This window comes from Protopterus annectens, chromosome 17.part0 (genome assembly GCF_019279795.1).
Source record: "Protopterus annectens isolate FY-2018-M chromosome 17.part0, PAN1.0, whole genome shotgun sequence".
Classification (NCBI taxonomy): domain Eukaryota; kingdom Metazoa; phylum Chordata; order Ceratodontiformes; family Protopteridae; genus Protopterus; species Protopterus annectens.
The window spans coordinates 53,566,717-53,590,176 of record NC_056751.1 but is presented as its reverse complement, the minus strand read 5'-3'; the positions used below and the strand labels follow the sequence as shown (position 1 = coordinate 53,590,176).

Sequence of the window (23,460 nt, the reverse complement as noted above, 5' to 3'; positions counted from 1 at the left end):
GATGTGTTAGAAATATTTCATAGATTTTTATGAAAATCTGTATAAAGCAGAGAATGTGGAAATCAAGAAAAACTACAAATGGAAGTGTTACGGAAGAATTCAATATACCAAGGTTAGAGGTAGAAGAGGCTCAATTATTCACAGGATAGGAAGAGAAGAGAGAAAATGGTGATGTATAACCAATCTACAGGAAAGTCTCCAGGAACAGATGGCAGCCCTGTGGAAGTGAAGCTAGGAGGGAAGAAAGTGATAAAGATCAGGAAGGTTTTGTTTAACAATATTTCAAAAGGAGGATCAGTGAGGTTTTGTGGAAGGGACACAAACATTTGACAACATTAGTAGAACAATGATGATCCAAGAGAAGCACAATGTAAGAAAATACCACTGTTGCTGGTGGGTCTTAATGCAGAGAAATCATTCAATAGAGTAGGCTGGGATTTTATGAGTAGGGCAGTGGAGGCAGTTGCATTCCCTGACACAATAAGGTTAATTAGGAGGATATACGAGGGATTAGAGATTAAAATTAAAGTGGGGGGATTCCTCTCTAATAAGTTCTGTTTGGAAACAGAAATGAGGCAGGGGTGTCCTCTTTCCCTTTTGTTACTTGTGTTACATTTATAATCCCTGACAAAGTAAATAAGGGACTCAGAAATTCAAGGATATAACTGATAATGGTAATCAAGAAAATTTGGCTTTACTTGCAGATCTTATTTTGTAAATGATAAAACCAGAATAGGACATCTCAGAGTTGTGGAACATTCTGAGACAGTGTTAATTGTTTTTGAGATACAAAATTAATGAAGATAAAACAAAAGCAATTGCTGTAAACTATGTATAAACTACACACACACACACACACACACACACACACACACACACACACACACACACACACACACACACACACACACACACACACACACACACACACACACAGGTTAATATACCCATATTTATTGGAAAATTATAAAATTAAGTACTTAGGATTATGGGTTAAAAGGGATTCTGCTATAGCAGCCAAGGATATGCAGGAAGAGACTAAAGAAAAGACAATACAAAGCTCTGTTTTATGGATATGGATAGCTAGATATGAGCAGTGAAAAAAAATGTTTTTAGTCCCTTTAGTTTTATACACACGTCAGGCATATTTTTATTAACCAGAGTAGAACTTGTAATAAAGAGTTGAAGGACTTTATCTGGGAGGGGAAAAGGGCAAGAGACATGTTGGATAAGTTAATCCTTCCAACAGAAGGAGGTGATTTTGGATTACTCAGTTTGAAGGGGTATTTCAGAGCTACACAGTTAAGGCTTCTATACAAAGCACAAGCAGAAAGCTATAATTCAAAGTGGAAAGGGATGATGACGAAATGGGAGAAGTTCAAGAAATAAGGAGAGACTGATACTTTGGATGCAGATCCTTAAGGAAAATAATAACCATACAAAATATTATATTCATAAAGCTGCAGAATGTATTCTACGAACTAAGCCAACGCAGGAATGGGGAAAAGAGATTCTGCTAATAGGGATTACTGCAATTAGGGGTACAGAGAATAAGAATGAGGGGGCCGGAATTTACTACAGAAAACTGGCAAAGGAACCAAGATATGGAGAAGGGATAGATTCCTGTCCCAGAGACTTCCCATACTTTGGAATAAACTACCTATCTATATCAAACAAAGCTCCTCATTAGCACTCTTCAAGAAAACTCTTGATGACTGGAAGGGAAATAGGAGATCACCTCTGTGGCTCTGCTCGACAGTGGCACAGGAAAATAATTTTCCTGGGTGGCAAAAGCCAGGGTACCTTTTTGGCTGGGCTTGTATAGGCCCCAGGGCCGATAGCCTAGTACCTACCTATGGACCTACCTATGGACCTAATAATTAGAGGGAAAGGTAACAGAATGGGAAGAGGAAAAAGACTTCATTTGGACTACAGACTATAGAGTGCCTTCCCTATCAATGATTGATAGAGTACAGACAAAGAAAAAAAGAATAAGAGGATTCCTAAGTGAAAGACTAGCACTGGTAGAAATTTTAGCAGAATCTAGAAAGAAAAGAAACTGCTGTTAAAAGGATGATTAGCAGGCCATATAAAATACTGCATGATAACTACAGGAATCAATCAGAGGAGGTTAGAAAGGAATGGGAAGAGAGAATGGATAAGCAATTCACAAAGAAACAATGGCAGTATATATGTATGGCTCCCAAATATGCAACAATGTCTAGTAGGTTTAGGATTTTAGCTTGAAAGTGTTTGCATAGGTATTTTTATACCCCAAGCAGACTCCAAATAATTTTTCCTCAGGTAGAATGCAAATGTTGGAGGTGTGATGGGGAAGAAAGAGGTAATTTGGAATATATTTTCTGGGAATGCAATGAGTTGGCATACTTTAAATATTCCCCTGTGAACTACTCTGCAAGAAATACTGGTTGAGCAAATAGATGTAACTAAGGAAATTATTATTATTATTTTTTTTAGCTGTGATACAGAATTGTAATTGCCTAGACATAGTAAGATCTTGCTGAGTTTATTTCTGCTGGCTGCCAAAAAAAACAATTACTAGAAAATGGAAATCAAAGTCTAAACCAACTGTGCTAGAAGTAGTGGATATAGTAACAGATGGAAAAGGGTAGGAGCAAATACACAGAAAAATGGGAATTGTGGGAGCAATATACGAGGAATACTGTTTTGGAGTAGGAATGAGGTTTAAATGAAGGCATGAACTGAATAAGCTATGTAATTTCGAACAAAAATGATTGTATGGTAGACTACATGTGGTGTACAATGTTTGCAGCTAGTATGACAATATGTTTATAGGTTCATAGGTAGGTACAAGGCTATCGGCCCAAGGGCCTACGTAAGCCTAGCCAGCAAGGTTCCATGGCTTACGCCACCCAAGAGTTATTTTCCTGTGCCACTGTCGAGCAGAGACAGAGAAGTGATCCCCGGGGTGCATTTCCTATTTCCCATCCACTCATCAAGAATTTTCTTGAAGAGTGCTAATGAAGAACTTTGCTTGACATAGATGGGTAGCTTGTTCCAGAGTATAGGAAGTCTCTGGGACAGGAATCTATTCCTCCAGTGTGTCCGGTTTATTGTGGTGACAAAGTTTAGGTCCCTAGAGCGTGTAGCTCGGAGGGATTGGGATTTCTTTAGGTGTAGCATGTCCAACAGCTCTGGGTTTGACATAGCTTTATATATTAGGCAGAGATCACCTTGGAGTAGGCGATATGCTAGAGAGTAAAGCTGGAGTTTTTTTGAGGCGGTCAGTGTAGGGCATTTGTTTGAGGCCAGTAATCCTCTTTGTGAGGTACTTCTGTGGCCTTTCCAGCTGCTGCAGATGTCTTGTGAGGTACATTCCAAAAGGGGCATTGTACTCTATAATGGGTCTAATGAGTGTCGAGTAGAGGGGAACAATGACCTCTTTTTTCCTGGATGAGATCCGTTTTATGATGAGGTGTGCCATGTAGAAGGACTTCCTGACTACTGTGGCGATGTGACTAGTGACTAAGTCATAAGTGATAATTTAATAAAGAAGTTTCTTGTTAAAAAATACTGATATGCTAAAGATATCTATCTAAATCAGGTCTATGTTTAACCGTTGAATAACATTTCCATCGAATGGCTAAACATCGAACCCTAACCACTAAACGTTCATTCAATGTTAATTTCGGTGAAATGGAAAGTAACTAGTTGGCAACGCTTCCCCGTCTGCCCTTTCCCCCCACTGTAGTGCAATCATGGAGTTGGTATATATAGTTGGGGGAGGGGGGGCTGAAGCTCCCCACCTGGGTAGGTTTGAAATGCTGTGTTTTGAGAGACGGGAAGTGTTGGCTAACTAGTTACTTTCCTTGGTGAAAAAATGAACATTTGCTGAATGAACGTTCGATGGTTAGGGTTCAATGTTTAGCCGTTCGATGGAAATGTTACTTGGCAGTTAAACATAGACCTATCTAATCACCCTAAAGAGGGTAAAACACCTTATTGAAATCAAAATAAATTCCTCTATAAAAGACGAGAAAAAGCCAATGTTCCTACCTAGAGAGAACTACTGTAATAAAAAGATACCCAAAAATAGCTAGTTGCAGCCTGGCACAATTTACTGAACCACAACTTTCACATGGAAAAGACCTAGTGAGGAGCAGAAATCAGTACATTACTTGACAGAGGGAGTCAGCACTGCAGGAAAGTTTTATGTGCCAAACAGTAGCAACACTAGTGCTAGCAATGGCAGCTGGAAATCTCTGTGCATCAGATAACACATTTTACAACACGGTTACGGTAATGGCTAAATCTTCTGTTTACTGGTACGCTCTTATTTCTTTATTACCAGTAATATGTGGTTGTCCACATTAACAAATTCAACAATAAACCACCATTTATTGAAATACTTTACATTGCACCTGGTACATTAAGAAGTCTATTTTTCATTTACTGTCTAATTTTGATGAGTAACTCAATTTATATCACAGGATGGTAAAAATTAAGGTTAATTCTTTGAATGATGTACAATTTCGGAGCTTTTTTTTTCACTTTAGCTAAACTATATAACAAACACCAATTCAATAATGACAGCAATTAACAAAACTACTACAATTTAATAAACAAAATTCATTGTTAAGTTCAGCACATATGTCAATACACAATATTACTTGGAACTTACAGATGTAATACATTTCCAACTGCTGGCGCAAGCGAACTTTCTGTATGTTGTCATAAAAGTTATTTCCAGGTAATGTCTCAGTAGCAGGAGGTACAGAAAATATTCGCATAATCTTCCTTTTGTTTCTGAAAGTAAATATAAGAAATGCTTTGAGAAACTGCTACAATCAGTCAATATTTAGCAATGACATGTAACAACAATGTTCAGTTCATTAGTACTGCAAAATATCAACTTGCTTTGAGTCTTCCACACTTTGGTCTCATACATAGGTCTGTGTTTTTTTTTTTTTTTTTAAAGAATTATATACTTTGAACGGATTCTCCAAATCAGTCTGGTTTCTCTCGACAAACACTTGAAGCCACTACCAAAACAGCGTCAGAAGTTTGATAAGCAAACTGATGTCACCAGACAGCACCATTTACATGAAAACAGAAATGCTTTCCGGGCTTGACAAATTATTAACCTTACACTCTTATAGGGTTACAAGCATTAGAATACTTGTGCCTATATCTACTTACGCTGCAATGCTACCACTAAATTTTACAAAATAAGATCTCCAACACAACACTACTGGTTTAGAACAGACTCCATTACAAACACACATTTCTCTTAATCTTGCCCTTTCCAATTTTAAACTTTTCAAGCTCTATTCTATTCCACCTGCTTCTCAGACAGCATATTATACTCCCTGCATCTCTGCTAAAGTCAAACCCTGTTTTTCCAACAAAATTATTCATGGTTTATGCCAGGAACATCTCAACTAACATTGCAGTCATCCATTCTGGAATTCAGAAGCAGTGCCTGCAACTGTATTGTGAATGAACTACTCTCACTGAGAAAGTAACGCCATCACCAGTTAATTCAGCACCTCTTTCTAAATGTCACAGAAATGCAAGACATAGGTTATCCTAAATTTGTACCACAGTAACACTTATCTATCTCACTTGTTACATACAACAATGGTAGGAGGAAAGCCAGATCTGCTGACATGAAGGGCCAAAGCCCTAACTACATTTTAGGAATTCAGAGTTCAATTAGCAGTTCAGCTACCTTTTGGAACTGGTGAGAAGGATGGCTGTACCCATCCCCAGTGGAAGAGGGTAGGACTGGCTCACAATAATGTCACAATTCCCTCAGAAGAGGGGAGGCACAACAGAAAGCAACTATGTGATGTGCATTCAGGTCTCCAATCTAGGTTTGTATACCAGTCTTCTATGTGGGTGTAAGGCAACATGCACCCGCAAGGTGAAGGCATATAGGTTCTCACGGTGACACTATTATATGTCCTCCATTCAGTGGAGGGGTTAGGACCAAACAATAACATCCTCACTGCTGGCATGCCAGCAAGGGCTCACACTATCCCAGTTGCCTGGATGATGATCCGTCTAGCTGGCTCTTGTCCTTGTGCTTAGGATACCAAGCATGAAAGGAAAAAAATGGGCCCAAGTCTAACTGGGGAAGGCTTGATGGATGTCAGAAATGGGGAGCAAAAAGCATACAGGGAAGTAAAATGCAAGAAAGAGGAGAAAGTACACATGATCTGCTTGAGTGTTAATGTTATAGTTTACATATTTCAAGTAACTATTAAGCAGTTGCATTCTCTGCTGTCCTGAATTACACTTCTTATTGTAACAGCTTAATAAAATCCACCAAAACCAAGTCTGAGGCTTAAATAGCTACCAAAGCCAAATACAATCACAAGGCATTTTAGATATGTTCATACTCTCAAAAGCACAATGCAGCAATGCACTGAGCTGATTGTGAATGAGGTTACCTACACTGAGGCTGAAGATACAGCGAACCTACTGGTTGACAAAATTAGCTCTGGCACACACTCTCCCCCCTCCATCTGCCTCCCTAAAATATACCTGAAACTGAGTTGCCTCCAGCTATCACGCGAGACTAAGTCAAAGTGCTATTAAAAGCTAAAAATACTGAATCAATGGGTCCCAACAATATCCCTGGATCAGTGTTAAATAGCATTAAGCACAATTTGCCACAACCCTAACAACACTGTTCAATCTCAGCCTCCATACAGGTTTTGTACCAAGCCAATGGAAAACTGCTACAGTTATTTCCCAGCAAAAGGGAGAACCTTCCACAGAACCAGTCAATTACAGACCCATAAGTCTGACCAGCCTCCTATGCAAAGCCGTGGAAAGACTTCTGTAATTAATCAGCCAAGACATAGGGAATGTCCAAAACACTGGACCTATCTTAGTTTGCATTCATTAAGGGCAAGTCATGCTTATTCAACCTGGTGGATTTTTTTGAAAAGGTCACCAAAGTAATGTATGAAGACAAAACAGTACACCCTGCATTTCTAGACCTGGCCAAAGCTTTTGACAGAATTCCTCACTTAGGCAAAATGAAAAGCTAAATAAACTAGGAATAAATCCCTATGTCACCCGCTAGAATGCCAACTGACACACAGACAGGACCCAGATAATCAAAATATCTCCAAAAAGAGACCAGTGTTTTCCAGGGTTCCGTGCTGGGACCGCTACAGTTTGGCATCTACTTTTCTGAAGTAAAAAGCAATACCAAAGGGCTCTGGCTGACTAAGGTTTTTAGATGACTGCAAGCAAGGTGTAGTCACCGAATCCCCCAAAAAATTAGCCATCCTGCAGGAAGGTTTGCTCCAAATAAATAACTGGTGCCAAAATCAGGGACTGGAACACTGCATTACTGCATCCTTTGTGCGTCATCTATCCCAGGAAACTACCACACTGACAATATGCACTTAGGACTTGACCCAGTGGATAGTGACCTAACTTTTAACCAATGTGTGTCCACTGCTGTAAGAAAGTCCTTCTGTATTTCATAGTTTACAAACAAAGGGATTGTGTCTAGATAAAAATATATTGTCCTCCTTTACTCAGCCCTCATTAGATCAAGCATGGATTATAATGCCCCATGTATCTGTCCAGAAACATGCAACAACTGGAATGCCCATAGAGATGCCTTACTTACAGGATACAAGGTTTAAACAATATGGCCTATGTGGACAGAGTCAGAACCCTGTCACTATACTCTGTACCCTACAGACTGCTAAAAGGAGACCTGTGCCTGGCCTGGCATACAAGGCATACTTCGACCCACTACTGATGATTTTACTGCACATCAGCAAGTCAAACCGCATCAGAAATACTCAGTCAAGAGATTTAAACCTGTTCTGCAACATCCACATAATGGTTTAGAGGGACAGGTATATCTCACACAGGATACTACTGTTCTGGAACAGACTTCTCATCTACACGAGACAAAGTTCATCCCTGCTCATATTCAAGTGTAACTTGGATATATGGATGGAAAACAGAAAATGTACCAGAGGAATGTCCCCTGTACTACTACTACTACTACTACTACTACTACTGGATAGAAGCAGCTCCTAAATGCATCATCCCAAATATGGGTCGCCTCAGGTTAGCTGTGGTATGATCTCAGTTATTCTCATTAGGAGTAATATGCAATCATCGACCATGGGATGGGTAAGGCTAATCTACAACCAAATAGGAAAGGTTATTTTGAACACAAAAACAGAAACTGGTCAGGGTTAAAACTGCAAGTGCAGTTAGCCTAGTACTTACCTGTGAACCTAGGAACAGCTAGTAAATATGTTTTTCCACTTTATCTACCAGTTCTGACCACCATTATTACAATACAATCTACTAGTGATCTTTTCTGTACTATCTACTTTTTGGATTTGCCAAAACTAGTAAACCTTTTCCATTTGCTAATGTATGTTTTTCTCAAGTAACAGACGTTCTTGCCTCCATTAATACCTGCTGCACATCCTCAGTAGATAGATGCCTAAAAGGAATCAAGACCCTATCATTCAGGCAGTCAACATAAGATGATTGATGATGGGGTATACCAAACACCCTTGTTCTTGTGTGAGTACATCCAGTCTGTGAGGAACCTTGTGGTAATTGCCCCTGGCCATTTCCAAAAGAAGGGAGAACCATAGCTGTCTGGGCCAGAAGGGAGTCACCATAATGATCTTAGGGAATTCCTTATGAATCTTCATAAGTACCCCAGATGTTAGTGGAAAGGGTGGAACAGCAGACAGCAACATTCATGTCCAAGGAAAGGAAAAGCAATCTGTCTCCCACACCTTCTTGCACTGAAGTCCCGGAACAGAATCTTGTCAGTTAATTGTTCAGAGAGAAGGCAGGGGTGCAACCCAAGGAACTCCCCACAGATGGCTTAAATCTGGGAAGATCCCCAATCTAGCGTACAGTTTTGAGGGTCTGCCCTGGTCCTGCTCAGCTTGTCTGCCACATAATTTTGCTCTGATGTAGGATGTCTGTGTGTAGGGTGTCTGTACAGTGAGAACTGTCCTGTGTAGCTATATCCCAAGCTAACATGGCTAGTCTGCAAAGGGGGTAAAACCTAGTTTCCTCCTACTTGTTGATGGTCCACAGGAATGTGGTAGTCTGTAACCACATGAAGAGGTCCTGGGGACCAAAGATCATTCAGAGAGTTGTGCCTTGATCAGGGCAATCATCTCCTTGATATTTAAGTGCTTGCGTCTGTTCTTGGTGTCCCACAACCCCTGCACTTTTATCCCTCTTGAAACTGCTCCCAAAGCAAAGTCTGAAGTGTCTGTGGTACAGACTGCTTTGCAGCAGTGAGGGAGAAGGGGAGACTTGAATTTAAGGATATCTGCTGTCTCTACCAAACAGTTTCTCTTCTGACAAACCCCACAGCTGTGATTTGAAAATATAAAGGGTACCGATGCTAGGACCAAAGAGATTTCAGAAACCACTATCTTTCTCATGAGAAGTCTTGACAGGGGGTATAATGAGACCCAAAATCCTGAGATATTCTCTTACAGTGACTAAGTATGAGTGGAAACCCTTAGAAATTATTTAAATAAAGATATGTTTTCTCTGTGGAAGAAAAGCTCTTGAACTAAGGTGTCAAGATCATGTCCCAGGAACACAATCCCGTAGGAAGGAGTCATGAAAGACTTCTGAATGTTCTCTTGGACTCCAAGCTTCCGCAAGACATCTCTCAACCAAGAAATAAAGATTCATAACACTTTGAAATAGACACTGCAAAGATAAATAAGTAGTTTAAATATTGAAAATTGTGGATACTCTGCAGCCTGCAATGAGCTATAGTATAACTAGAGACAGACACTTTGTGACCACTCTTGATGCAGTGGATAGTTCAAGGGATAAAGCAGAGAACTGATCATGTGATCCAGAGACACAAAACCTTAAGAAACTTCTGAAGTCTGGATGAACAGGGCTGTGATGATTAGCACCTTTCAATTCTATTGTTATCAGGAAACTTGAAAGAGGAAGAAGAGTAACAGGTTGTGAAGTGAAAATTTTGAATTTGGGAACTATCACAAACAGGCTTAGGAATTAAAGATCCAAAACAAGTCTCTAAGCATTTTCTTTCTTTGGCACTAAGAACATCCTTGAATAAAAACTTTTCCCCACCTGAGATGGGGGAACTGGTTCTATCACTATTTGGAACAACATCTGATGAACAGGTGGAATTAGAGTCTGATCTGGAAGATGACGAATGACCTCCTTGAAAAGGATGATTTTCAGAACCTACTTGTATGAAACAATCTGTTGCCGAAGAGAAAAATGGAGATTCAGACTTTCTGGAAGAAAAAATGGGGCCAGGGTGGGAGGGGGTCGCAAGGTTTCTTTAACAGTCATTCAGACTTAATGGACTCGCCCTCATTTTGGAAGGTTCAAGACCATTTTGGAACCTCCTTGCCACTTCTTAACAGTCTGTTTACCTGAACTTTTCTGAGACTATTTATTCTGCTTTTTTGCCAAAATTAGATGAAGAGATAGAAAATCCCTTGGACAATTTTAAAAAGGAAGGGTGAAAAATCTTAAGAGATTCCCTGGATCAGCTTGCCCCTTTCATCACACTTTTCGAACACTTCGGCATCAGAGGGGGCCAAATATTAAATCTTTATCAAAGGGAGAATTTAAAATTTCATTTTTAACATCTAGAAGGTTCTGAGAATTCAGCCATGCAAATCTCCTCAAAACAGCACCAGTGACTATAGCGTTGGAAGAAGTTATCAAAGGAGTCATAAACACTTGTCAACAATTAAAAGTGACCTGTGCAATAGAACAAACAAAGTTATTTAAAGCAGAATTTTCCTTACAAGAAGAAACTGCAGGATGAAAAACATTCCTACATAATTTGTCGGTGCAAACGTTAACATATTAGCCTGACAATTCAAAATTCTGAAAATCAAAGTTGCGTAACTAATACACTTTTTCATCATACCTGTTAATAATTTTCCCAACCTTATCAGAAAGCTTAGGACTGGAATTAACTAACTGCTTAGCAGCAGTGGGATCAATTAAAGCTGCATCTTCTGGGTCAGGTTTGGGAAAAATGTATAAAAATTTTAAAGACTGAGAAACTTTATACATCCTGACTTTTTAGGAGCAGCTGGCGGACTATCAGGAAATTTGAAGGCAATAACACATGCATCCAATAAAGCAGACAGTAGGAATGGATGGACGTTCTGGAAAATCCTTTTGCAACAACTCAAAGTATCTTTTGAGGGACTGAGAAACCCCAGTGTTCTCCCACTGAAAACACTGGTACATTCTAGCAATTGTCTCAGAGAAACAGAACCCTCCACAGGGAGAACCAGAAACTGAACTCTCCTCAGAGTCCGAATCAGAAATCTTGTTTGGGGGGGGGGCATCTCTCCCTGCATCTTCCTCTTCAGGAAGAGGAATTGCCCTTTCTTTTACCACAAAAAACTTTACAAGAAATATCAATAGCCTGAATTAAACCTGGAGCCAGACTACTACTACTCTTATTCAATGAAATTTGAGAAGGAATAGATACATGCTTGGTTTTCTAATTTTTTATTTTTTTTTTTGAAAAATGGGGCCAACCATGTTATTTAATGGCAGCAGCTGCTTCTCTGGGATTGTCATAGCATTCTGACAAAACAGGGAAACCTCTCCTGTTCCCTCTCCTAGGACCAAGAAGCGGGACTCTTCCCTTGCCCAGAGGGGGACCCAACAGTTGCAGAGGACGTGGCTAACCCCTGGTCTTTACTGGCTGTAGGTGCTACACCAGAGGAATTTGGGGTAAAAGAGGAGTGGTCTGAGGTACAACAAATGACCTCAACAGAGTCACCCACCTGAGACAAATTGCTAGCCTGTTGTGGTGGTAAAGGCTGTTTGCTTAACTTTCTTTTTGTGGCTGGAAGGAGGACTGTCTGTGAAATTGTAGTCTATTCCATGGTCAAGCCAAAAATTGTGCCGCTTTCACAGGGAAGACAAGCAACAACTGCTGGTAAATACTACTAGTCCACAAACAGGGGTTTTTTTTTTTTTCAGAAAAAAACAAAGTAAAACATTATTTTTCTTTTGTAGGGCTGGCATTGTGTTTTAAACACAGTTTCTCCTAAGAAAAAATGTTTTCAGTTACTCTGCAATACTTTTAAACTGACAGAAAAATATGAGTGCTCAGTTTAAAAGTATGTTACAGTCTGTTAAAATCCTAGCTTTAAAATAACTTTCCTGAAGGGGAAAGAAATAAAACATCAACAAAAGTATAAAAAAAAAGAATTTTTTTGTTCTCCAAAGGGAGCTTATCTGCCCAGCAAAGGAAAGCACAAGCTGACAGTCCATCTTCAAAAAGCCTCAGGAGAGCACACTCTTACGCAACGATAAGCAATGAAGGGCTTCACGCCTAAACTTAGTCACCACAGCTCGACCTACTTGACAGTTTAGATGTAATGTGTAGAAGGTACCCTGAAGCTTTGGAAGCTGGCCTGATGCTATATCCTTGGCAGGATACAACCCATATAGCTAAGACTACTGCGGCAGTGATCAATATGATGATCATCATCAGTGGCTGTAACATTCTTCACTTAAAGAACAGAATACTTCCAGTAAGTGCATTACTGTCCAAAAAGATGAGATTAGATATTTCCACTGATACTGCTTTTCTCTCTGGAACACAGGCAGTGAAGAAAAGCTCCAAACACTGTGGAACTTAACAGCTGCTGGCATGAACTGTCCATGTAAGACTGTGGACATTACCTTGTATGAAAGACTACAAATTTTTTCATGTATATGGTATATTGTGCAGATGGAAACAAATTTCTCTATGAAAAAATGTGAGAAGTTAAGCTTAAAAAAAGTGCAGGAATGCTTTCAGTAAGTAAACCATACTTTAACTCATTACATCAGAGTGGCGCCTCCAGGTGCATCTGCAGTTAACTCCTACTGATGTCTCTAGGCGTCAAATATTGCTTGTTCATATTTGCATCAATAATTCCAAAACCATGCTATGTACAAGGTTTTAAAAGATTTCATCTTAAAGCTTACACAATGGCAAAGTCAACTGCATTAATATTTGATCTCTGTCTAGTGCAGGTAAACAGATATTAAGTGTTGTTTTTATGATATTAATTTATATAGATATAATATTCACATTTGTCTAAATATTTCAACAACCAAGTAACACAGACAGAACTTAACCTCATATGAAAGCTCTCAACTGGATGAATAAAATGCTACTGACAACATGTGTGTAACTTGAGTGGTTGCGGAGATATTTCAAATTGTTTGCAAAATATTACAAATGTAATAGTTACTGCATTTAGTATTACTTATAAAATTCGGTTTAAGACCTAGAACCTAAAAAAATATTACCACTATAAAAATAGTTTGTGCTGAAGAGCCATTTATACTCCTTTCATAATCCCAGTGGTTCCAGTAATATGAATATTTGTTTGAAATGTGAGGACATAATGATTCTGTCAAAAGGCTTAGGCTCCGCCCATTGGAAGGTACAGTATAAACTTTCTGAGCTCCATTGGTATGAATGAGTTGACCATATTTTAAGCAAAAAGAAACTAAAGTGCAGAGTAAAACTGCAGGCGATATTAAATTTTCCTTCCAACTAATGGATTCATTGGTATATACTAGAATAATGACCACCAAGGCCTTTATAAGCCTAGCCATGCAATTAATCCAACTGCAGATTTATCAGTAGGGTCATGTTAATTAGGGAGTTTCTAGATGTTATGGGGAGGGGGTGTTACACAGAGACAGACAGTAATGCCCAATCTATCAGAGACAGGGGGGGCCAGACCCAGGGTAAATTTCCAAATTTCTCATCCATTGGTCAAGGCTACTGTAAACTGGGGTTAGGGATGGAATATGCTTCACATGGATGTAAAGCCTCTTCCACAGCATGGGGATCCTCGGAGAGACATGCCTGTCTTGCCAACATTTTTTTATATCAAAAGCAAAATTTAAATCTTTGGATCTAGTGGTTCTGATGATCTTCATTTTGTGGACGTGCAGAAGGTCCATCGGAGCTGGATCTGACAATGTTTCATATGTTATGCATAGTTCACTTCTCAGTAACCTGTATGAGACAGAGTATACAGATTGTCCTATATGGTTTGCCTTAAAGCCCTGTGCGTTTTTACCCTGGATTCTCCTGGTAATGAACCTTTGTGGGTGTTCCAACTGTTGCATGTGTCTGGTTAGGGACATGCCAAAAGGAGCATTATACTCAAATGATGGGTCTAATAAGGGCTGAATAAAGTGGCACTATGACTACCTTGGACCTGAATGTCATGCCCTTACTATAGGTTGGATGACATAGAATGATTTTCTTACTACTTTAGTCACATGTTGGTCAAAGGCCAGATAACTGCCAATATATGCTCTCAGGTCCCTGACTACCAGGTCAGCTTTTAGAAACGTCTTATGGATGGTGTAATTAGCCTGGGTGGCAGTTTTCCCAAAAGGCATTATAATGCATTAAGTTTTAATCCATTGCTTTGGCACCATTCACTTGTCTGTGTTAGACCCTCCTGTAAGATGTTTGTGCCATGGGAGGAATATATGTTAGCTCACAATATGCAATCATCTGTGAACTTGGTCAGCCAAAGGCCCTTGATACTAGCCTTTACCTCCAAGAAATAGATACTAAACAGGAGCATTCCAGGCAAGAAGCCCTGTGGTACCCCTGCTGATGACCGGTCTCTTAGTGGAGGTGGTATCACCAATCTTGACCTCCTGGGTCATATCTGTACGCCAGCTCCCAATCCAGTGATTTATGTAGGGGTTTATGCCCAGTTCAGTAAGTTTTGCAACTATACCAGAGTGGGGTACTGTATTTAACACATTAGCCAAATCAAGGTAGGCAGTATGCACTGTTTTCCCTTCATCCATTGCCTTAGTAACCTTCTCAAAGAAGTCCACCAGGTTTAGTAGGCACGACTTTCCCTTGACAAAGTCGAACTGGGTTGGGTCCAGTGTTTGAAAGTTGCCTATGTCATTGTTGATCATTTCCATAATTTGTTCCATGACTTTGCATATTAGACTACTCAGACTAATAGGTCTGTAGTTTCTGGGGTTGGTTGAAGGTCCACCCTTATGAAATGGAATAACTTTCTCAGTCCTCCATTCTCATGGTACAAATCCTGTTCTGGGGCTATAGCTGAAAAGTGATAAGTGGTCCTGACAGGTCATGTTTTAAGCTATTTTGGAGGCATCCCAGGATATTGTCTGAGGTTGTGTTTTAGGATTTTGTGAGTGACGCCAGGGCCTGTTCCTATTAACAGTTCAGGGGATTATGCTTGTGATGACCCACCACTGGACCTGCAATCAAGGATCCTCAATCTTCACCACTTGCAACAGTAGGGGACACACACTGGGAGGATAACAAGTGCACACACAGTATTTCCAGATGTAGCTCTCTGCATCAAGTGCAATTTCCCTTAAGAGCACACAGAGACCAGTCAGTCCAGGGCTGGTTTCTCCCTCTTTCTCCAAATCCCCAGTAAGACTACCCACTGGCACAGCTATAGAGTTGAGATTGCAGCTGAGTGGCCAAGCCAAGAGCCCCAGCACCCTCTCTGTCCAAACAGTGCTTCATGTCCCTGCCCAAGTAGCTGATGCACACACTGAGGTTTGATATACACACGCGCACCTACACACACACACACACACACACACACACACACACACACACACACACCTGGAAAAGGCTGGCACAGGTTTACTAGCTATGCCCCCTTTTGCCCAGACTATAAGGTAGTTATCACTGCCACCAGTCAACCCCTTATCAGCTACTTTAAGGCCCTTAACAAAGGGTGTCCAATCTTACTACGTGTAATATTAATACAAATGGTAGCTTGACCAAGAGCAAGGCTATTAGGAGTGGCCCACACAGTGTCACCAAATAAATATATAAGTACTCAAACTTAAATATCTCTAGACAGATCAGCCACAATGAAATGTTTAAATATATTTAATAATAATAAAAGAACAAGAAAATACTCAGTATATAATTACAGTTACGGGGTTCAAAATCACAGGAAATACTTAAAACAACATTGCAGGACAGTCTGAAATAAAGAAAGAAAAATATCTAAATTACACTTTGCTATATTCCTGACTACAGCCAAGATATTTATACTGTTCCCTAGAAACTTATAGAGCAAGGCAGATGTAGTGAATGGTTCTTGTCACCAGGTACAGGACAGAATACAGAGTGATCTCTCTCTAAAAGACTTTTTAAATTAATATATCAAATATTACTGCTGGGATAGCTTGCAGAATGACATCATTTCTTATCTGACTCTACCCCAGGTGAAACCCCCACTGCTGGAATCTGGCAGTATTTAGCATCTACTTGTGAAAATACATAGACCTCAGATCTTTGGCAGATGCTGGAAGTCATAAAACAGCTGCATTCCTTCACATTTCAAAACTAGTAATTAGTTCACTCTGGAGACAATACAGAAAGCTTTTCAGCACAGACATTGTCTGTTGGTGCACTGAAAACTGAAAGATACCATATTTTACTGCACAGCCATAAAGTAATTTAATTTCAGCTATTTTTCTGAAGTTAACCTTCTGTATTCCAGTTTCCACGGTTTAAATATTTAAACAGTTACAATACTGCATGTACAGTTCTGTTCTATTCCAGTAGGGCACACTGTGGTTATAATTTTAAACAGCACTTTGCAAAAACCTTTTCAACACACACTTCTGTACCAGCAGTCTGATACACACATGACATACAGTTCTAATACATTTGTGACACAAGCATCTTATATAATCATTTTGATGTTCACCAATGACATATAATTATTTACAAAATCCCAGATAGCTGTGCTGGCAGTATCTCTCTTTGTCCCAATGCTAGTAGGTATTTCATGGAGTGTGTGGGGAGAAGTTTGAGCCGAATTTGTCAAACAGCAAATTCACTACATTGCTCTGCTCAGTGAAGGTGGTACCACTGAATAGCAGTTCGGCACACTGATGTGTGCTGCCTTTGATGTTCTGAACATAGCTGTAGAAGCCCTTGTGGATGTCTTTAGCCTGTGAAGCTATCTTGACCTCAGGCCTTGTTGTACTTAAGCAGTCCTCTTAGATGACTGGCTTCACTAACTGTCTCAGTTTCTGGTGTCTTTTGTGCAAGACTCTGAGTCAGAGGTGTGAAATAAGCTTTTATCACAAACATTTTTCTTTAAATAAAATGTCTGTTATAAGCATTCAACACAGAATAATAATGCCAGAAATAAAGAAGTTTAAGCATTTCCTTTCCAAGTAAATATGCAGGCTAGAAAATGTTTGTTTTTTTGGCTTTTCCCGGTTAGGGGCCGCCACAGCGGAACTCCGGTCCGCTAAGGATTGGCAGTATATTTTTATGGTGCCAAGTTGCCAGCCCAATGCCCAACCTTCAGAGAAGGCACGCCCATTCACACATGTCTTTCGGAGGCCACTCGACCGCGGGGAGAACATGCAGACTCCACACAGAAGGCACTCCAGCCGAGAATCGAACAGGAGAACCTCTTGCTGTGATGGCAACAACAACTCTACCGCTGTACCACAGCAGCTTAAATATGCAGGCTGGAAAATGCAGAGACAGAAATGGTCAGAAAAAAATCTATTTAACATCTAAGTTAGAAACCATTTGCTTCTGGCCCAAATGTTTCTGGCTTTTGTCCAGAATGGAACTGCAGAGTCCTTAGAAGCTGTACAGTTTGATCCGTCTCCAAGGGCATCCTTCAGCAAGCAAAGAAACAATTCCAGCAACGTCTCTACTTCTGTTGCTACTTTATATTTTAGAGTTGGCCTCTCTACAAGTACCCATTCAGGACTTCATATAGCTTTAGTTTGAATGTTAAAAACTGTTCCCCGTTTCCACAGTTGCATACTTGTTGGGGGTGGGGAAACGGTCTCAATAAGCTAATGTGAAAATAAAAATCATAATGTAACCTAGTCAGAACCTTCAAGCAGCAGACTCTGCAAAACTGCAAACAGTCAAGAAAAAAGGCTCAGTTCCATTGCCATGCTGCAATACATTTTCACAATGAAAAATGCAATTGCATTCCATGTTACACACTTTCTTTTGCATATTACGAATGCAGTTTTTATTTTAAATTTCTACACAATCTGACTTGATACAATTTTAATATAAGTATTTCATTTTCATGCAGAATTTTCATAGATTCTTTCAGTTTTGTGTGTGTATATTTCACAAGTAACAACTGTACCATATAATTTTTAGACAGTGTTCAGGGATGCTAGGATTTTTTTTCTTTGGGAATTCTCTATGTCAGCAAGAACCCTCTGTCACTTGCAAAGCACTACTGATATTCCCATCTGGATAACAGCAACACCTGCTATATCACTCATCTGCCACAGTGTTCTCAGACAACACACAACTATCACGCCTTTTTCCTGTTTGGACCTTTTTAAATAAAACAGGAACCCTATGCATTGCATCAGATACTGCTACTACTTAGAGGGGGAATATACAGTAATCTGTACGTGTGAAAAAAGGTTACTGCTTCTAAACAAAATTCCATATTTAGGTGAGAGAAGAATCTTTTCTAGCTTTCTGGGATAGGATCCAATGTATCAGCCTCCTACCATGCCCTCCTTGTAGCCAAATCAATGAGATGGCAGACAGAAGGAACCACCCCAGAAGTATAGACTACAGTGTGACTTACTTTAAATAACACTTCCTCATCCTAAGAAGGTGGGTCTGGCCAAGACACCCTTTGTCTCATCAATTCTACTACTTATACAAAAGAAGTGTCATATGGTGTGACTGTGGGGAACCATCTCTATCTTTCAAGTCAGTGTCTGATGTAAGACTCCACAGGGGACTCTGTGCCTCCTCTTGCATGTCCTCTTTTTTTTTTTAGAATGTCTAGAGGGAGGAGTCCAACTTCTCAGAGGATTTTGTATTAGCATGTGCAGGTTGTTTGAAGTTATTATCTCTATTCTACCCTAGGAGGGCTGATGAAACAGCTTAGACACAGACTGCCTGAGGGTATGGGGGGGGGGGTCAGCACCACTGGAGGTGGTATCAAATCACCAACTGGAGAAACCATCTTCTGCATTACCCTGAATGCCAACCTGATTTCAGTCAATACTGGAAATACTCTTCTTTGCACCACCTCCATACCAACTGAAGTTCATGTAAGAGGCATCAAGGAGTGCATTTTCAGCTCTAATGACCCAGACAGATCTGCGGAGGAGATCAGCACTGACAATTTGAAGGCAGAGATCTTTGACAGAGGGAATGGAACCATCTGGAATGGCTCCAAGGACAGTGATGAAGACTCTGCATCAAGCACTTGTCTCAGAGACTTGGTCAAAGTTGAAGGTCTCAAGTCAACTGAATTGGGTGGTTTGGAAAAGAGTCTTGAGTCGCTACTGGCTCCAAATATATGGACTGTGAAGGATGACTATGCTTAAAGACCACTGAATCCACAACATGAACCATAGAAGGAGCCAGTAAGGAGGTAGGAGAGCCAACTCGATACCCCCTACAAAGAGGGAGATGGGATGACACCCAATTCAAGTGTTAATAAGGCCTCTTTTCATACTTTCCTAGTCACCACCACCAACACTTCTGAAGGATCTGACAGATCTTGAAGGAGGAATTTGAGGGAGGTCTCCAAATGAAGAACGGTGGCTAATGGAAGGTTTAGAGATTTGTCTGAAGGACCTTCTGAAATTGGCAGTTGAGTCTATGGATCCACTCTAGACAACTATGGTGTGGACGAGGGAATGGAATTGCCTGCCTTTAGTTTCCTCAGCTTCTGAACCTTAGACATTTTTTTCTTTCTTTATCCATTTGGGGTTTTTCAGTGGATGGATCCGGAAGAACATCCTTTACAATTAATTTGTTCTTATGGTCAGAAAAAGACCTAAGACTAAAGGTCTTGCAGATGGGACCGTCTGCAGAAAGATGTGTCAGTGCCACACACAAGACAAAAAAGAAGTGCATGCCCTGGGACAGAACCTTGTGGCCACTTTTAAGCACTTACAAAAGCTCCTTTCTGCCTTATCATAGTTGTTTTGCTTGTTCATTTTCAATTAAACAAGTACTGCACCACAGAATAATACTGCTCATAACTAAAATAACCTAAATATTTATTTATAAAAAGGATTTTTTTAATTTAATCGGGTAAGGCTCAAAGACAAGACAAAAGAGAATTAACTACCTAAAAAAAGAGGTATAAAGAATTCCCAAAGGAACTTCAAAGACACAAAAGAGTAATGAGGCAAAATATGTAGTAAATCTGAAAGAAAGGAGCACTTAGCTGCTGCTAACGAATTGTGTGACCACAAGTATATCAAAGGAGACGCACAACCACAACAGCTAAAGGTTAACCAATTTAATAACAGAAAAAACAGCTAATAACAAAGAAACGGTAAGCGCTGTTGTGAATAAATTGGGAGATGAATCAGTATGGCAGCAAATGTATCTCAGGAAATTAACGCAAGGGGATTATGGTAGGGAAAAATTCTTAAAGGAGCTTGAGGCTAGGAGCTTTAGTGTTACCAAATCAGATTTGACAGGCAGCTCCATCCCAACAGTCAGATCAGACAAACTGGATAAAGATGAATGCTTAATCATTCATAATTTGGCTTGAAACCATGCATCTGAGAGAGACATCCAGACTATAGCAAAAAACGATTATGAAAAGGCAGTTATTCAGGCAAGACAAGCAATACTTCTCTGGATCTGAAACTAAAGACGGTTATTTTTACTTCAACCAAATCATGTTGAGACACCTTCAGTTCCATGGACCAAAGACATAATACCGCTATCGTTCAACTAAGGAAATCTTTGAGGCTTTCAAGAACACAATTTCTACTTTCAGAAAATGCCAAGACCTCCTCACTTTGACATTAGGTAGCCAGACAGCTGAGTTGCCAAAATTATACTTATGCACTCACCATCATTCTGCATCTGTGTTGTTTGTTTTTGCCCTTCCTCAACTGAAGCGACCCTCAGAGCTGTCCTTGGCCACTTGACGGATGAGCTCCTCCCCTTATCTATAATACTGGAGAGTTACCGGAGATCAAGTTTTCCCTCAACTTATTTAATCACAATGCCAAAAGTGGAAAAGGAAGCCAATAGTATTTTCTGGGTAAGAAACACAAAAGGTAAAATGGTGGAAAACAGGAAAGAAAATCAGAAAAGAAAACTCTGCAGCCCACAAAGCAGAAGCTAGCCAAGACTATATCTCAAGTCATACCAGGATCCACACAAAAAGCTGAGCTATAAAGGTAGGAGCATTGGACAAAGTAGCAGATGCACAGATGTCACCTATAGATGCTTTAGACTAGAAAAAACAGATGATGTGGCCACAAACCTGGAGGAGTGTTTAGGATGTTTTGATACTGACTGGCCTTTGTTTTTGTAAATAAAGGTGATGCAATCAGTGATCCATCTTGCTAGAGTCACTTTTGACACTGCTGTGCCAATTTTCACGTTACAAAAGGATACAAACATTTATTCTAATTTCCTGAAAGCTTTAAATCCTGTGAATTTAAAATCTGAGCCGTCTACAAACATCTAGCAAATGAAAACATACATTTCTCCCTTGTTAGAGAATTTTGGAAAGAAGACTGGTAAGTTGAATGACTGGTTGCGGCCAGCTTCTGACACTATCTTAGGTAGAAAGGAAGAGTTAGCCCGAAGTGAAACCCTGTCCTTGTGAAAAATCAGGTAATTTGGTTGAGAAGAAAGTGCTTGGAATTCAGATAACCATCTAGCTGAGGTAATGGCAACTAGAAAAAGTGTCTTCCAGAACAAAAAAATTTAACTCCATTTTGCTGATGGTTCAAAAGTGGGCTGAGTGAGGGCCTGAAGAACTCGTGTAAGGTCCCATGGAGGTGCAGGATCTTTTACTGGCAGGGAAAGCAGTAAGGCACCCTTAGGGAAGACTTTACATAGCTCTTTCTTAAGGTTATCTACACAAGTGAAAATTTGAAATGGCAGCCAACTGCACATTAACAGTTGAATAACTAGTCCCTTTGTTGAAGCTAGAAAATGAAGAAGAGCTGGAATGGGTGTGGAAAAGGGGTCTAACTGTCTCTTAAGGGCCCAAATAGAGAATCTTTTCCATTTACTTTTTATAATGTTTCCTAGTGGAAGCTTTTTAGGATGACATACTGATGGGGAGGACAGCATGAAACTTCTAGTCATCACTGGAAGTGGACAAAACATGTGGTACATGCATGTCCAGGTGAGCCAGCCTGGACAGATGAGACGGAAGGTCCTGAAGTGGATCCAACACCCATGGAGGATGAAGACAAGGCCAAAGGAAAGGGAACCATACTTGGCAAGTCCAGAATGGAGAAATGAGGATCACCTTACTCTTCTGTTGGTAAACTTTCTGGATAAACTTGGGGAATAACAGGAGTGGGAGGAAAGGCATATAGTAGACAGGAGGGCCAATTGTGAACTACAGCATCTCTCTGTGACCCCCCTGGGGGATAAGGGTGACGTACTTGGTATTGAGGGGAGAGGAAAAGAGGATGCATCATGGTTGACCCAACTGGCGAAAGATCCTGTCCATCACTGACTGGTTGAGAGACCACTCATGCAGGATTAAAATGGACCTACTCAGTTAGTCTCCTAGCATGTTGGTTTCCCCAGGAATATGCATTTCAAAGAGTAAGCAGTTGGAAGAGATCACCCATTACCGCACTCTCACTGCCTCCCTGCAAAGTGGGTATGATTTGGTTCCCCTTTGTTTGTTGATGTACCACACTACAGACATGTCTGTCTGAAATTTACCTATCCCTAGAGGGAGAACATTTTGAAACTCCTGCAACACATACAGGACTGCTCTCATTTCTAGGACACTGATGGGAAGGTTGGCCTGAGTCCACGTGCCTTGGACTGTCCTTCCCCAAGTAATGTCCCCCACCCCAGTTGGGAGGAGTATGTAGTCACTGTGGCTTTGGGAGAAGGAAGTATGAAGGGGTGGACCTGGGAAACCACCTGTGCATTAACCCACCATGCTATGTAACATCTGCAAACAGCTGTGATGTGAACAGGGGTCTACACTGGCTGATGTCTTACTGACCATTGAACTGTTAGGATCCACTGTAGTATTCTCATGTGAGAACATGCCAAAGGAACTAACTATGGAGGCCGACATGGAACCCAAGAAGTATTTAGTTATTTAAAAAAGACAAACCGACACAGCACAACAATGAATGTTAATGATTAAGCTACTTTTCCCTCATTCTATAACTTTAACTGGTATAAGCAAAGTGTGTTTTAGTTTTTAATTACTTACTCTTTTGCAAAATTTATTGAATTTAAAGTACAAGTACTTTTTAAGTTTCCAATTAAGATTTGCTAATTTACATTGCTGGACTGCAATTCAGATTTCTGGTGTCTTAAAGACAGGTTAACTGAATTACAGACTCTTGATTTAGTTTCTGTATGTAATTTGAAGAAGAAGAAGAAAAAAAAAGGGCAAAATGAGG

The 23,460-nt window shown here is 40.1% G+C and overlaps 1 protein-coding gene across 1 annotated transcript in view; it reads right to left on the bottom strand.

Moving 5' to 3' along the window:
• SMIM19 (small integral membrane protein 19) overlaps positions 1–23,460 on the bottom strand; it is a 232,065-nt gene that overhangs the window by 18,955 nt on the left and 189,650 nt on the right. The window contains exon 3 of the mRNA XM_044059363.1: positions 4,664–4,788. Within this exon, the coding sequence (XP_043915298.1) occupies positions 4,664–4,788 (125 nt within the window). The remainder of the gene's footprint in view (positions 1–4,663; positions 4,789–23,460) is intronic.